Consider the following 13120-nt stretch of genomic DNA (forward strand, 5'->3'; position numbering starts at 1 on the left):
AGTCTGGCTGGCCTTGATTGCCCTCCAATGATGAGAAGCTCACTACTAACATGGCCACCTAAAGGAAGTCCTACCAGGCAGTGGTTAAAGGCAGGGTTTGAGTTCTCACTTGACTTTCTTTGAATGAGTACTTTGACCTCTCTGGCCTCAGTTTCCTTACCTATGAAAAACAAAGCTACCTTGGCCCTGCCTCTCTCTCACTGCCGGTGTGGACTACAGATAAGCACGTGTGTGGACTACAGATAAGCACGTGAGGGAGAGGCTGCACACAGGACCTGGTGTGTGAACTCTGAACCTGATTATGCTGCTCACTGTGTTCTCACTCGCCACATGGACCTCTGCGTGACAGAAATAATACAAAGATTGCAGGGCTCTAAGCACAAGGCCTGGAGGAGGGGCCTGACCGACCTGAAAGTGTGGGGGTCCTTCAGGAGGTTCCCACAGGAAGGGACCGTGAGATCTCGGCTTCCCCAACCAGGAAACAAGCCTAGAGATGCCCTTTAAGGCTCAGCTGAAGCAGGGCTGGCCTTTAATCAGAAGCCTCAGTCCAGCCTCAGATTCCTTCCTGGACCCATCCTAGGAAGGACAGACTCTGCTATAGGGGAGGACAGGCTTGTCCCGTGAGTCATTGGTGATAAGCCCTGGGACTAGAGAGGACACAACGGATCCAAATATCACACCACCCTTCTTCAACACCCGTATGTTCATTGACGTGGATGCCCGTATAAATCCACCTTCATACTTGCGTGACTCGTCTTTCAGAGAATTATCTTTATTGGGCTTTACTTCTTTTTTATGTTTACAAAAGCCCCTCATGCTCCCTGTAAATAGGGACCAGCCCATCACTACTAGGGGGCCAAACATACTTCATGGTGAGGGATCACCCTCAGACTCAGCAGGTCAGTGCCCAAATCCCACCAGCCCCCCTCAGCCTCAGCAGCTGTGTGACCGAGGGTAGGTGGACTCCCTCTCTGTGCCCAGTTCATCGTGGAACCCAGCCGCCCTGCCCCCAGGCGCTCAGTGAGAGTCACAGGGCAAGGAGTTAAACCCTGTCCCCCAAGTCCCGGTTCTTATTCCTGAGTCTCCAGAAAAATCATCTTGTTCTCTGCCTCTCTGCCCTCCATCAGCACATCAGCTCCATGATGTTTTCTTGCAGGTGTTTTCTCAAGTTGTCTGTGTGCCCAGAACCCAGACCAGGATGTGGCACAGACCAGGTATCCAGAGTAGTCCTGAGTACAAGTGATAACACTGACTGATGATGATATTAATATTGTCATTGCTGGCACTTCGTAAATGAGTGACTTGGAGAAAAGGCCATTGGTCCTCTGGCCTTTCTGAGGATGCAGGTTGTTATGCACACAAATAGGGCTCTTCCAGATGCTCTGTCCCCCCCACCCTTCCCCTCTGCTTTTGGCAGCTTCAGAATGTTCCATGCCGCTGTCCAAATCCCAGGGGATGGTTGATGAAAGTGCAGGAGCAACAATGACCACAGTATCACTGATATTCAGCACCTGCTGGGGACCAACCATGACTTGGCAGGTGACTGGTGACACCATCCAATTTTGCAAACAGGAAGCCAAAGTCCAGGGGTCCTCATTTGATCAGGAACCAGGTCAAGACATCCTTCTCCGGGGGACACTGTGTCTTCATCAACCCCTCACTCCTAACTGCTTGGATAGGGTGTATAGAAAGGGTTGATCACTTTCTGTATACTTAGTGTCTCATAAGTATTCAACAAGTCATTAATATTTAGTAGTGTATATGCAATGTCACGAATATTCAGTGACCGTGTATATCGGTGCCCCAGGACTCTTTGGTGGCTTGTTCATATTCACTGTGGCAATATTAATATTTATTGGTACATCATGAATGTGCTTGCAACTATGAATTGCTGCCTTATGACGGTGTCATGTAGATACCAGGTGCTTCCTGCATATTCAGCGGGTCATTAATGTTCAGCACTTCACTAACAATCAGCACTTCTTGCTCATGAAATGTATCATGAATATTTCAGTGTCGTGAATATGGGGCTTTTGCACGTTCAGCATATTTAGAGTGGGGAATATCCAGTGCCTCTTGGTCCTGCCCCCTGATTCCAATGCATCCTCCAAGGTTCCCCCACCCCCTCCTCCCACACCCCACCCCCTCGACCCCGTGTGGCAGCTGTCCCCTTTGGTGCCATCGGGCTGAAGTGAAGCACGTGGAAATGGCTAATATGTGGGTCATCATTGGTACTTTTCCCTCTGGCAACAAGCACCAGTGAGCATCAAATGGGGACACAGCTGTGGGGACAAGACCTCAGGACCCACCCCTGGGGCTCCAGGCTGGCTGGGGAGTGGACAGGACAGAGGTGAGTAGATTTGTCCGATGGTGAGAGCTGCAGCGAGAAGCAAAGCCAGGACAGGGTGTTTTAGCGGGAGACTGTGTTGAGCCTGAAGATCAAGGGCAAGAGCAGGAGAGCAGGGCTCCCCCGGTGGGGAGGAGTAGCGGTGGCAGGGCTGAGCCTGGGTGGTTAGGGAACTGTGAAGAGGTTGGTGTGGCTGGAGCACGTGACAGGGGCCGAGGTCCTGGGGGGGGAGGAGGATAGGGGGTGCCTGAGATGACCGCACCTGGCAGGTGCACCGCAAACACAGCCTTTTCTGCGGGCCCTGGAGGGAGTGCGCTCTGGCTGATGGTGAAATTGCACCAGAGCATAGAGAGCAAACAGCTCAGACCCAAATGGCTGGCTCTGGTCATTTTGAAGGAAAAATTGCCAGTGACTCAGACTTGTATCGGGGTGTGTCACCATGCCCATGTCCTGAGGTGACAGGCTCCCAAGGAACAGCTGCTTGCCAAGGTCAACTCAGAGCAAAGAGGGACCACACAACAACGAATCTGAATCTGACCTCTCTGCTCCCCGCTCGCACACCCTCCGAGCTTCCCCTCGCACCCCCTCCCCCAGGAAATAGCCCCGCTTCTCCATGGCATTCAGTGTCTTCACAGGGTCTGGCCACATACTCCCTCGCCTCAGAAATCACCCTCTCTCCAAATTCTACTTTTCAGCAAAATAAACTGCAATCCCTTGAATGTGCCTCATTTTCTTTCTTTTCTGCGCTTTTGCATTTTATTTTTCTCCCCTTGACCACTCTTGGTGAACTCCTATTCGTCCCTCAAAGCCTCAGCTTCAATATCCTGGACCTTCTTCTGGCCCAGCCCTGATCCCACAGGTGTCCAAATTTGTCTCCCACAAGTTAGGGTCTTCCAAGGGACCAGGCCCCATAATTGAAGCATCTTAGTTTCCTCAGAACCTGTTTGTTAAATAAATTAATGAATGTGTGGCTTTCATATGTGTATTTTGGGATAAGAGCTGCTGAAGACCCTTCTTAGGGCTGAAGAACCTGGAGACCAAATAGGTTGTCCCTGTGGCAACATGAGGCATCCACTGGGGACAACTCCCTAAGCTCCATTTCCCCATCTACAAAGCGGGGGTGGAGGCTCCCCCAGAGTTGTTCAGACCCTATGAACTTCAGAGTAAGAAGCCATTGCGCTTCAATGAGTCCAGTCATTGTGTTTCGCAATGAGACCTGGAGAGGGTGGACAGCAGGGTCTTGCGTGGGGATCAGGGACTTGAACCCACGCCTGAGGGGAGCTTCTCGTGGCCCCAGAGTTGCTGCCCAGTCACTTGGAGGAGGTAATACCAAGTGATATCCCCTCCTTGGGGAAGCCGAGCCCCTAACCCCAGGGTCCCCTACAGCAGGTACAGGGTCCTAGCCCCTTCAGACAGTGACACCCAGGAGGACAGCGTAGCGACCACCTGGGCAGAGCCCACAGAAGCACCCAGCACGGTGTACGGGCCAGCGAACTCTCGGCACCGCCAGGACTGCTGAGGGCAGGCGGGGTGCCCTTTATCACGCCCGTCCAGTCCAGACGTTGGGTACTGGGAGGCGGGCAACATTGTGTTGGCAAACGTCGTGCTTGAGGTTTTCTTTTGCTTTGTTTTTGAGATATTTATTTATTTATTTTTAGAGAGAGGGGAAGAGAGGGAGAGAGAAGGGGCGAAGGAGAGAGGCAGCGATCCCTAGCGGGGCCCCCGCAACTGCCAGAGTCTACCTGGGTTGAGTCCACCTGGAGGAGGCGGGGTGTGGGGGACGAGGTGGGGGTGAAATTCATTATTTTACCAACCTGAGCAACTGTGCGCTGCAACCAGGTGTTGGGGTCCGCAGGTGGCCCAGGAAAGGTGCTTGGCCCGTCTGGGATCTTCAGTGAGTGTTGTTCTCCCCAGGAGCCAGCCCAGGGATCCCCTTGGATCAATCCCAAACCCTGCAGTCCAGGATGAGGTATCCGAGACCCTCACCACAGGTGCTCCTGGCTGCGGTCCTCTGCACCTTCACTCTCCTCCTCCTCCTCCTCAGTCTGCACGTGTCACGTCCGTGCGGCCCCTGCGGCCCCTGCGCACAAGGGAAAGAGCCGCTGGACAACCCCGCGGCTCTGGTCTGGCTCCCGGAGGTGACCCTCCCCACGCCGGGGCCCTGCAGGGCCAACTCTTCCCTGGCTCAGCTACCAGGCTTCGCAGAGCAGCCAGAGCACGTCCGCGACTTCCTGCTGCACAAACACTGCCGCGACTTCCCGCTGCTGCAGGACGTGCCGCTGAGCAAGTGCGCGCAGCCGGTCTTCCTGCTGCTAGTCATCAAGTCGTCGCCCCACAATTACGAGCGGCGGGAGGTGGTACGGCAGACTTGGGGCCGCGAGCGGACTGTGCGGGGCAGTCGGCTGCGCCGTCTCTTCCTGGTGGGCACAGCCCGAGATCCGCACGAGGCCCGCAAAGTCAACCAGCTGCTGGCGATAGAGGCAAGGGTTCACGGCGACATCCTGCAGTGGGACTTCCACGACTCCTTCTTCAACCTCACACTCAAGCAGGTGAGCTGGCCGAAAGTCACCTGATCGGGACCACCTGTCTTTCCTGCCCAGATCGCCACCATATCCTCTGAGGAGCTCAGGGAAACCAGCAGACCCCGCACCTCACCCCACCCCCTCTACTGTCCTCACGGCATCTCTAGGGGAGGCCGGGTAGAAAGCACAGGCTGGCGGGAGGTTGCAAGCCCGGTTCCAGGGGCCTGATGACTCAGGTTGAAATTCAGGCTCTGCGTTGCCCTTGCTGACCGTTCACCTCTCTGTGCCTCAGTTTTCTCATCAGGGAAGTTGGGCTATTAATTGGACTCACCCACCGCTGCGGGCTGCTATAAGGATGACAAGAGATAATATTTAGAAGGCACCTGGACCAGTACCAGGCACTCAAATAACATCAGCAATGGAGTCGGGGGAGGCGGGGTACTGGACAGAACACACCCCGTTTATTTGGTTGGTCCCTCCTGAGGCCCCATCTGTGCAGCGGGTACTCCATAAAAATGTTTTCGCTGGACAAGAACCCATGAAAGGTAGAGAGAATCCACATGCAGAGGAGGCAGTGGAGGCTCCAAGGACCCACCGAAGTGGATGGGGACGTGTGGAGCAAACTACGTGGACACCCAGTGCAGGGTCCTGCTCCTAGTAGGTACAGGCAGGCCTGGGGTCATGACCTCAAGGGGTTACTTCTGTGTTAGGTAACCTTGCTCAAGGCGCTGTCTCTGGACAGCCTCTATTTCCTCATCTATCAATGGGGTTGAAAACGACACCTGCCTCCTATGCTTGCATTAGGGACTCAAAGCAGGGCAGGCCCTCAGGACAGTACCTGGTAGCCAGCAAAGGGCACGATGGAGGGAACTGAAGCCGAAGCAAGCAGAGGGCCAGGGCTCCCCAACACGCCACCTTCTTACACAAAACACCGAAGCTCATGGTAAATATCAGCTTGACAACCACGAATCTAGCCAGCATGAGGCACTGAGCCCGCAGTGGGTGCTGGGAGCACGGAACAGGTAGCGCGCACGGGTAGGAGGTACAGGGGAAGCCCAGAGTCTGGTGGGGGGGGTCGGTGTCCAATGACGACCACCCAAGTAATTATATGACAGTGGCACCCAGCCAGGCACCGTGGGAAGGAATAAACGTAAATGTGCCAATTTTCTTGGCGCTTTAAAAAGTATCATCTTCATGGATCCCCAACGATCCTGTAGGCAGGTCCTGAGGTGAGGCCTGAGTGGAAAGTTGGGAACTGAGGCACAGAGAGGAGCAGTTGTTTGCTGAGGTCACCCCATGGCATAGGACCTCAAACCCAGACTGGGTTGACGGGGACACATCCTCGGCTGTGCCCGATGGGCTGGGGCGGCCAACAGGGAGCTGAGGCTGACCGTCCCGGCCCTTGAGCTCACATGCCCTGTCCACCCGCCCACAGGTGCTCTTCCTACAGTGGCAGAAGACTCGGTGCAGCAATGCTAGCTTCCTGCTCAACGGGGACGATGATGTCTTTGCGCACACAGACAACATGGTCTCCTACCTGCAGGACCACGACCCTGACCACCATCTCTTTGTGGGGCAACTGATCCAGAACGTGGGCCCCATCCGGTCCCCCCACAGCAAGTACTATGTGCCAAAGATAGTGACACAGGAGGAGCACTACCCGCCCTACTGTGGAGGTGGCGGCTTTCTGCTATCCCGCTTCACCGCGGCTGCTGTGCGTCGGGCTGCCCCGGCCCTAGACCTCCTTCCCATCGATGACGTCTTCCTGGGCATGTGCCTGAAGCAGGAGGGCCTGAAGCCCGCCTCACACAGTGGCATCCGCACTGTTGGCGTCTGGGCTCCCTCAGCGCGTCTGTCCTCCTTTGACCCCTGCTTCTACCGAGATCTGCTGCTGGTGCACCGCTTCTTGCCCTACGAGATGCTGCTCATGTGGAACACACTGAGCCAGGCCAACCTCACCTGCGGCAGGCACATGCAGGTGTACTGAAGCGATATCAGCGTCCCTAGCCTCTGGGCTGCTGACTTTGCCCCTCACAGGAAGAGATAACAACTTCCTCCAGAAGCCTGAGACCTTTGTCCTCTGAGGGCACAGAGGGGTGCCGGGAATGGTTTGCGAGTGAATATGAATACTTCTGTGGCAAACTCCTACACAGCCTTCAAAAGTCACCCCATACCGCTCCTTCTATGTTCATCATTTTCCGTAGACTCTCAGCTGGAGGGGCCATTTCTTTCCATGGCAGCTACCGGTAGAAGCACTTCAGCCGGGGTTCCAGCAGCTGCTGCTGCTTCCAGCCCCTTTGAGTCAAAGTGCCACACCCCTGCCGCAACCTTGATCATGGGTTGCACCCTAAACAGTGGCCAGCCTCTCCTTGGTAGTGAACCTGCAGTAGTTTAATTATGGGTGAGTTCTGGCCAAGGTTTAAAGCCAACTGGAAATTTCTGGATTCACATGCCACTAAAGCAGGCAGCATTTTTCAGCCAGGGAAAATGGTTCTATTTCCAACCCCTTGCTACGTCTTGGACCTCTCAGTTGGTAGGAATGGCCTGAGAGGCCATGCATGGGACTGCCCCCGCCATGCCTGCGGTATCCAGTGCTCTAGTGGCAGAAACTTTGGGCAGAGGAGGGAGGCAGCTATCTTTCTCAGGCTTTGTTGACCCAGTGTCCAGGGTCCCTGGCAGGACCCAGCCCCCACACCTGGGCTCCCCAAGAACTCAGGGAACTGTACTGGGACCAGAGGGGCCTTCACAGGGCTCACGGCCGGTACGCACACTCGCTCCAGCGCTCAGAGAAGGAGGCGGTTCAGGTCCTTGAGTGCCTGAGCTGTTTTGACAGAGGCATTTCCCCCCGTGCCAGCGCGCCTTTCTCACCAGGGCGATCGAGGTAAAGACATGAACCCAGCCCCGCTGGCCGTGGACGGGTGTGTGGGGCTTGGGCTCGGGCACTGGGCGGCGGCGCGGGCACCTAAGGCAGCAGAGTGCAGACTGGAGGCTGGCTCCTCAGGGAATAAAATGTTTTGTGACTACCCAGAGGGCTTTTGATGTTTGTTTTTTTGGATTTTTTAGTTATTTACAAGTTTTAACTCAGAGCAATCTACATTCATTTGTAAAGGTCTCATTTGCCATAAATATATACACCCATGGACAAAGTGGGGTTGCAGGAGTCTTGACTGCTGATTGGCCCTTACCGTCTCCCTACTCCCGCACCTGCCGTGGCTCCCCGTTGCCCCCTCCCCGCTTATATCCTCCAGGACTGATCCTCACTGCCAGCCTGATGACGGGCTCCGGAAAGAGAGGTGCCGGGGGGGCGGGTGGGGGGGAGGCCGCACTGTCTGCTGCGTCACTGGGCCCGCCTCCGCCTCCTGCTTCTGGCAAGGCCGCATCCCGGTCCCACCAGCCTCCCTCCTGCCTGGTTCGCCTCCTGCCACTAGGACTGTAGCTCTGCTGTCCTCCATTCTGCCTCCTTCTCTCCCTTCTTTAAGTATTGTGTGCCTACTGTGTGCCACACACCTTGCGCTGTACTACTTTCTCCCAGCCCCAGGGGAAGGGTCAGCAGATACAAACCCACCTCATAGGAAGGAGGTTCTATTGTACAATCCCCATCTCAGGGTGAAGGGAAGATGCAAGTGAGAAGAATGGTCAGAGTTGGATCAATAAATATCCACTGTGACTCATTCACACATTTGTGTGTGTGCACGCCATCAAGCGGGTATTAAATGATAGTAAGGCCCACCCAGGACTCTTAAGAGATACTTGGATTTTAATCCTGCGCTTGGCCATTCCCTCCCTATCTGACCTTGGCAGGCAGCCATCTCCCTGGGCCTTAGTGTCCTCACTTTGTATTGCGATGACTCTCAAATTGTTATCAAGCTCCTAGAAGTGTTGGTGGTCCATGGCTGCCAGGAGCCAAGTCAACACGAAGGCTGACCCAGACTTGTCCCTTTTTATTGAGAAAGTGCAAAAAGCTGCTTTGAATTCTGCAGGAGTTTTGTTTATTTACTATTGGGAGACAGCAAGATGGGGAGCCACAAATGCAGAGGGCGTGGGTACCTGGGGCTCCTCAGAGGTGAGGACATTTGGCCCTCAGTGTCTGGCATCTCTGTGAAACCAAGGATCTTCTAAGCCAGGGTGGGGGTATGTGTTTTTCCCCAAGTTGACCCTACAGAGGACAGATGACCTGGGATAGGTGGTGAGGTCTCTGTCCTAGGAGGTAATCAACAATATCCCCCCAGATACAGGACTTTATGGTGCTTTGTGGCTTCAGGAGTCCACCAGACCATACCTTCTGGGTCTCTGGCTCCCCAGAGGCCACGCCCCAGAGGGCTCAGTGGGGACAGAGGGCCAGCAAGTCTTGCCAGGTACAGCCACTGAGGCAACAGTGGTGGGCAGGGTTGGTGGCAGCTGCCCGGCGGTCATGGTGATGGTGAGAGGCCTGGGGCAGGAGCTGTGGGTCGAGTAACAGCATCGGGTCCCCATTGGCCACCAGTCCATGGAGATGTCGTCCTTCCAACCATTGCGGCAGCCGTCCTGGTGACAGAGTAGACACCCTCATTCTGTGTGCGTGCCCCTGCAGGCTCACACTCCACTGAGCGCCCCAGCAAACACACACAAACAGTAGGCAGTCATTAAGTGCCTACTGTACACTGGACACGGATTTCACCATCCACCCAGGTGGATGAGCTCTTGACCCACACTCACACTCAAGTCCCCAGCAGTGCACGCGTCCCTGTGTCACCTGTCACATGGACACACAGACATTTAATGGAGAAGACAGCAGAGGTGACATGTGACACATTCATGTTCCCAAGTGTGCAGTCAGTGGCTACACACGGACATATGCATACCCCTGGATGAACATACACAGGTACATGCCCTCAGCCCCCCTCAGAGTCCCCCAGCCTGCCATGTGTGCCTCTGCATCCCTGTCACACAGACACATGAACACAGGACACACGTGTGGCACACACATGCACACAAACCTGTGTTATGCCCTCTGAACCAGGGCTGGGGCTAGGGTGAGGAGAGTGGGCACTGGCCTCCTGGAGCACAATTTAAGGGAGCGCCAAAATGCAATGATGTAATATTTTAAAAACTCAAAATTAGTGGAAAAAAGCATGAAGATCAAAACATGGAAATGGTAGAGACAGATCTGACTGCACTTGCGAGGCTCTGCCAGTTTCCCCTAGGCTTCCCACAGGTTCCCGCCTCGCGGAGAAAGCGTCCTCTACCGACTTGCACATGCCAGGCAGCCGGCAGGTACACCCTGGTCAGGGCGTGAATACCCGCCCTCCCGTGGTCTCGACGCCCACCTGCACCCGGTGCACCTGCCCCACTTAGAGACCAGGAAACACAGCCCCCGCCTGCCCTACTCACGGCCGCTGCCAGCCACCAGCCTCCCAGCTTCAGGGGACCAGCGTGGGCCCCCGCACACTCGCACCAGCGTCCGAACGAACTGGTGGCCACACAGCTTCTCTGGTGTCTCCGGGGCAGGCACGTGGCCCAGTGCCAGTATCAGGGCCGGGCCCAGGAGCACCAGCGCCCAGGGGAGCAGACGGGGGTCCATGGTGGAGGGAGGCAGAAGAACCCAGCGTGCAACCCCTTTATAGACGCCTAGGTGGCCCCAGCTGGGGACCTTGGAGAAAGGAGAAAGCATGCAAGAGGGCCCAGGGAGAGAGGGTCAAGGGCAGGGTCAGGGCAAATTCAGTGTAAGCCTTGACACTGTGTTCTCTTTTCTTTCCTTTTTTTTTTTTTTTTTCGGTAATGCTAGTGCCTGACTTAAGCTTTGGTTATGGAGACAACCATTTCAATGATGGCAGTCTCCAAAAACCACATGCCTGCCCAGCAACTAGATGAAGTACCAGGCCACCTTCCCCCAAGGCTCCTCTGTTTAGAGGTCTTGGTTGATTTTGATACCTGACCATTTGGGCCACTTGCTTTTTCTCTTTCATGCTTTAAATTACCACTCTCATGTTTTGAATTCACAATAAAGGCTGAGTCAGCAAAACCCTAGCCCCCTCCCCGCCCTCCTCTGTGCCAATAAAAGCAGAACCTTGGGCTTCTTTTCCCGAACCAGTCACTCGGTGGTCCAAGGGTGTTGTGTTATTCCCAGGTTCCATAAGTAATAAACCTTTATTTTTTTCAAAGAGACGTCATCATGGTTACTGATGTTGTCTTGTAATCATAATAAGAAACTCAGGAGCTGGCCCAGCTGCAGCATTGGCTGCTGATAGGTTGAGAGAGGCACAAAACAGTGAGGGTCTCTCTCTCTCCCCACCATGGCCTTGGGTATATCTTCCCCAGATGGACTTCTGGCTGAGGAGTCTTTATTATTATTATTAAGCATTTAAAAGAACTGAAATAGATAAACTGAGAAATAATAATTTCATGAGGTGGTAGTGGTTGGGGGCGGGCCTTCAGGTAAAGGAGACCAGGGACATCCAGAACCTTGCAAGGAAACTGAGGCTCATAGAGGGGACCCCGCACTCGCCCAAGGTTGCAGGGGCAGGGCCCTGGGGCTGTGGGTGCTGGCCAGCTCTGCCTCTCCCACATCAGAGTCTCCTCGGGCTGGGCAGAGAATAAAGGCGGCTGCATTTGCTCGGCACCTACTGGGTGCCGCCTGGTGCCCGGGAAGCCTTGTGACCTTGTGTTACCAAGAAAGGAGACTAAGGCAGAGACAGCCTGAGCCGGGAACTGGGTCTCGCTTAAGCTTGGGACATCCCTGCAACACCGCCCCCCCCCCGCCCCCACCCCCACTGCGCTTTTCACCAAAGTGGGTGGCCTTTCCTGAGCTGAGAGATCTCTGCCTTTGTCTCTCTCCCCTGCTCTCTCACTCCCTCTCCCTTCCTCTCTGGCCTCTATCTTTTCTAACTCTCTGTCACTCTCCCTGTTTCCCGCAGTCCTGAGGAGCACCAGGGAGCTACTTGGCCCCTCCCATGGCCTAGCCCTCCCACAGTGGGCCTTGCCCCCGACCCCACAGAACAGCCTGTTCCCTCCACCCACTAAAAGCCTGTAATCAGTTCCCCAGGACAGAGCCGAGGCCAGCAGCTGAAACTGGGAGGAGGTCTTCTGTCCTCAGGAGCTGTTACCCCACCCTGCTGTCGCTCCTGTCGTGAGGCCCCAGCCACATTCCTTCCCAGCTGGGACCCTTCCCCAAGGTTTCCTGACACCCAAGTCCAGCAACAGACCATCCCTTATACTGAATTCCTTTATTCATTCAACAAACACCCCAGAGTCCCAAGCCCAGCCCCCACGGAGCCTCCAGGTCAGAGGAGGAGACAGAGCTGGATTCAGTCACCACCCCAGCCCTGGGGTCAGAGGAAGTACAGGGCTTGCAGGGAGTGGCGGGGGCACACCAAGGAAAGCTTCAGGGAGGTGACAGCTAAGGTTTTGAGAAATGAATAAGAACTTTCCAGGGAGGCTAAGTGGCGGAAAATCCTCATGGGCAGGTGAGAAAGTGTGGCATGGTTTAACCTGCATGAGCCTCCAGAAGTTGACTCTGAACAGCTGAGGGGCCAGCACTACGGAACTGGAACCCAGAGAGGGGAAGCAACTTGCCCACTGTCACACAGCAAATAAGTGGCAGAACCACGGGCTCCAGACAATTCTGTACTCTGAGCCTCCTCATTCTCGCCATGCTGTTCCCTCTGCCAAGATTGCCTTTCCATCCCTCAATGGCTAAAAAGCTCCTGTCAGGCTCCAGGGTCATCAATGTGTAAACCTCTGGTCAAGACAGAAAGGGTCCCGGTGTACAGGTGGGGAAACAAGCCCTAGGGTACAGTTAGGGTGGACTGGGACCTTAGACTCTCCTCGTCCCTGACACAGCACCAGTCACACTTGCTCCCCCAAAAAGTGAATTTCCAATCAAAGCAGGTGCTCTTGTCCTCGGCTTCCTCCAGTGAGAGCAGGATGGAAGAAAGGAAGCCTGAGATGAAATATTTAAAGCTACATAGTGTCCCTACTGGAAATGAGACAGGCAGGCATCCTGAGAGGCTGGGAAAATGAGAGGGGCTTAAATGCGGTCCCCTGCTTCCATGGGCAGGGCTCAGTGGGCCCCGATCAAGGCATCTATCTTGAATCTTTACAAGCTCCAAAGGCAACAAAGCTGCTGTTGCTCCGCAAGCCAGGGACGTCCCCCAAACGCAATGTCATTTGACTCATGGGGGTCTCCGTGAACCAGGAGGCCTAGAGAGGAGCAGCTCCCTGCCCAAACTCACACAGGCAGCCCATGGAGACCAGAATCAAGAGGTCTGTGTGC

The 13120-nt window shown here is 55.0% G+C and overlaps 2 protein-coding genes across 2 annotated transcripts; one reads left to right on the plus strand and one right to left on the minus strand.

Moving 5' to 3' along the window:
• The first annotated feature begins 4290 nt into the window (after positions 1-4290).
• B3GNT3 (UDP-GlcNAc:betaGal beta-1,3-N-acetylglucosaminyltransferase 3) lies at positions 4291-6856 on the plus strand. The gene is made up of 2 exons (XM_054578712.1): positions 4291-4896; positions 6305-6856. The coding sequence occupies exons 1-2, from the start codon at positions 4312-4314 to the stop codon at positions 6854-6856; spliced, it is 1137 nt and encodes a 378-aa protein (XP_054434687.1). The 5' UTR covers positions 4291-4311.
• A 2334-nt stretch (positions 6857-9190) lies between these two features.
• Positions 9191-10429, minus strand: INSL3 (insulin like 3). Its single transcript, XM_054578713.1, has 2 exons — positions 10240-10429; positions 9191-9393 (listed from the first exon to the last, which is right to left on the minus strand). Exons 1-2 carry the CDS (start codon positions 10427-10429, stop codon positions 9191-9193), a joined length of 393 nt encoding a protein of 130 aa, XP_054434688.1.
• Positions 10430-13120: the final 2691 nt, after the last annotated feature.

Source organism: Pteronotus mesoamericanus, unplaced genomic scaffold (assembly GCF_021234165.1).
Source record: "Pteronotus mesoamericanus isolate MK-2021 breed Mesoamerican mustached bat unplaced genomic scaffold, CSHL_Meso_final contig_502, whole genome shotgun sequence".
NCBI lineage: Eukaryota > Metazoa > Chordata > Mammalia > Chiroptera > Mormoopidae > Pteronotus > Pteronotus mesoamericanus.

What these genes read in the sequence shown, in the direction of transcription:
- B3GNT3 (XM_054578712.1), top strand. Translation starts at nt 4,312, where the DNA reads ATGAGGTATCCGAGACCCTCACCACAGGTGCTCCTGGCTGCGGTCCTC. An exon ending in TCAACCTCACACTCAAGCAG is followed by an intron (nt 4,897 to 6,304) that starts GTGAGCTGGCCG and finishes ACCCGCCCACAG; the next exon opens with GTGCTCTTCCTACAGTGGCA.
- INSL3 (XM_054578713.1), bottom strand. Translation starts at nt 10,429, where the DNA reads ATGGACCCCCGTCTGCTCCCCTGGGCGCTGGTGCTCCTGGGCCCGGCC. An exon ending in GCTGGTGGCTGGCAGCGGCC is followed by an intron (nt 9,394 to 10,239) that starts GTGAGTAGGGCA and finishes CTCTGTCACCAG; the next exon opens with GACGGCTGCCGCAATGGTTG.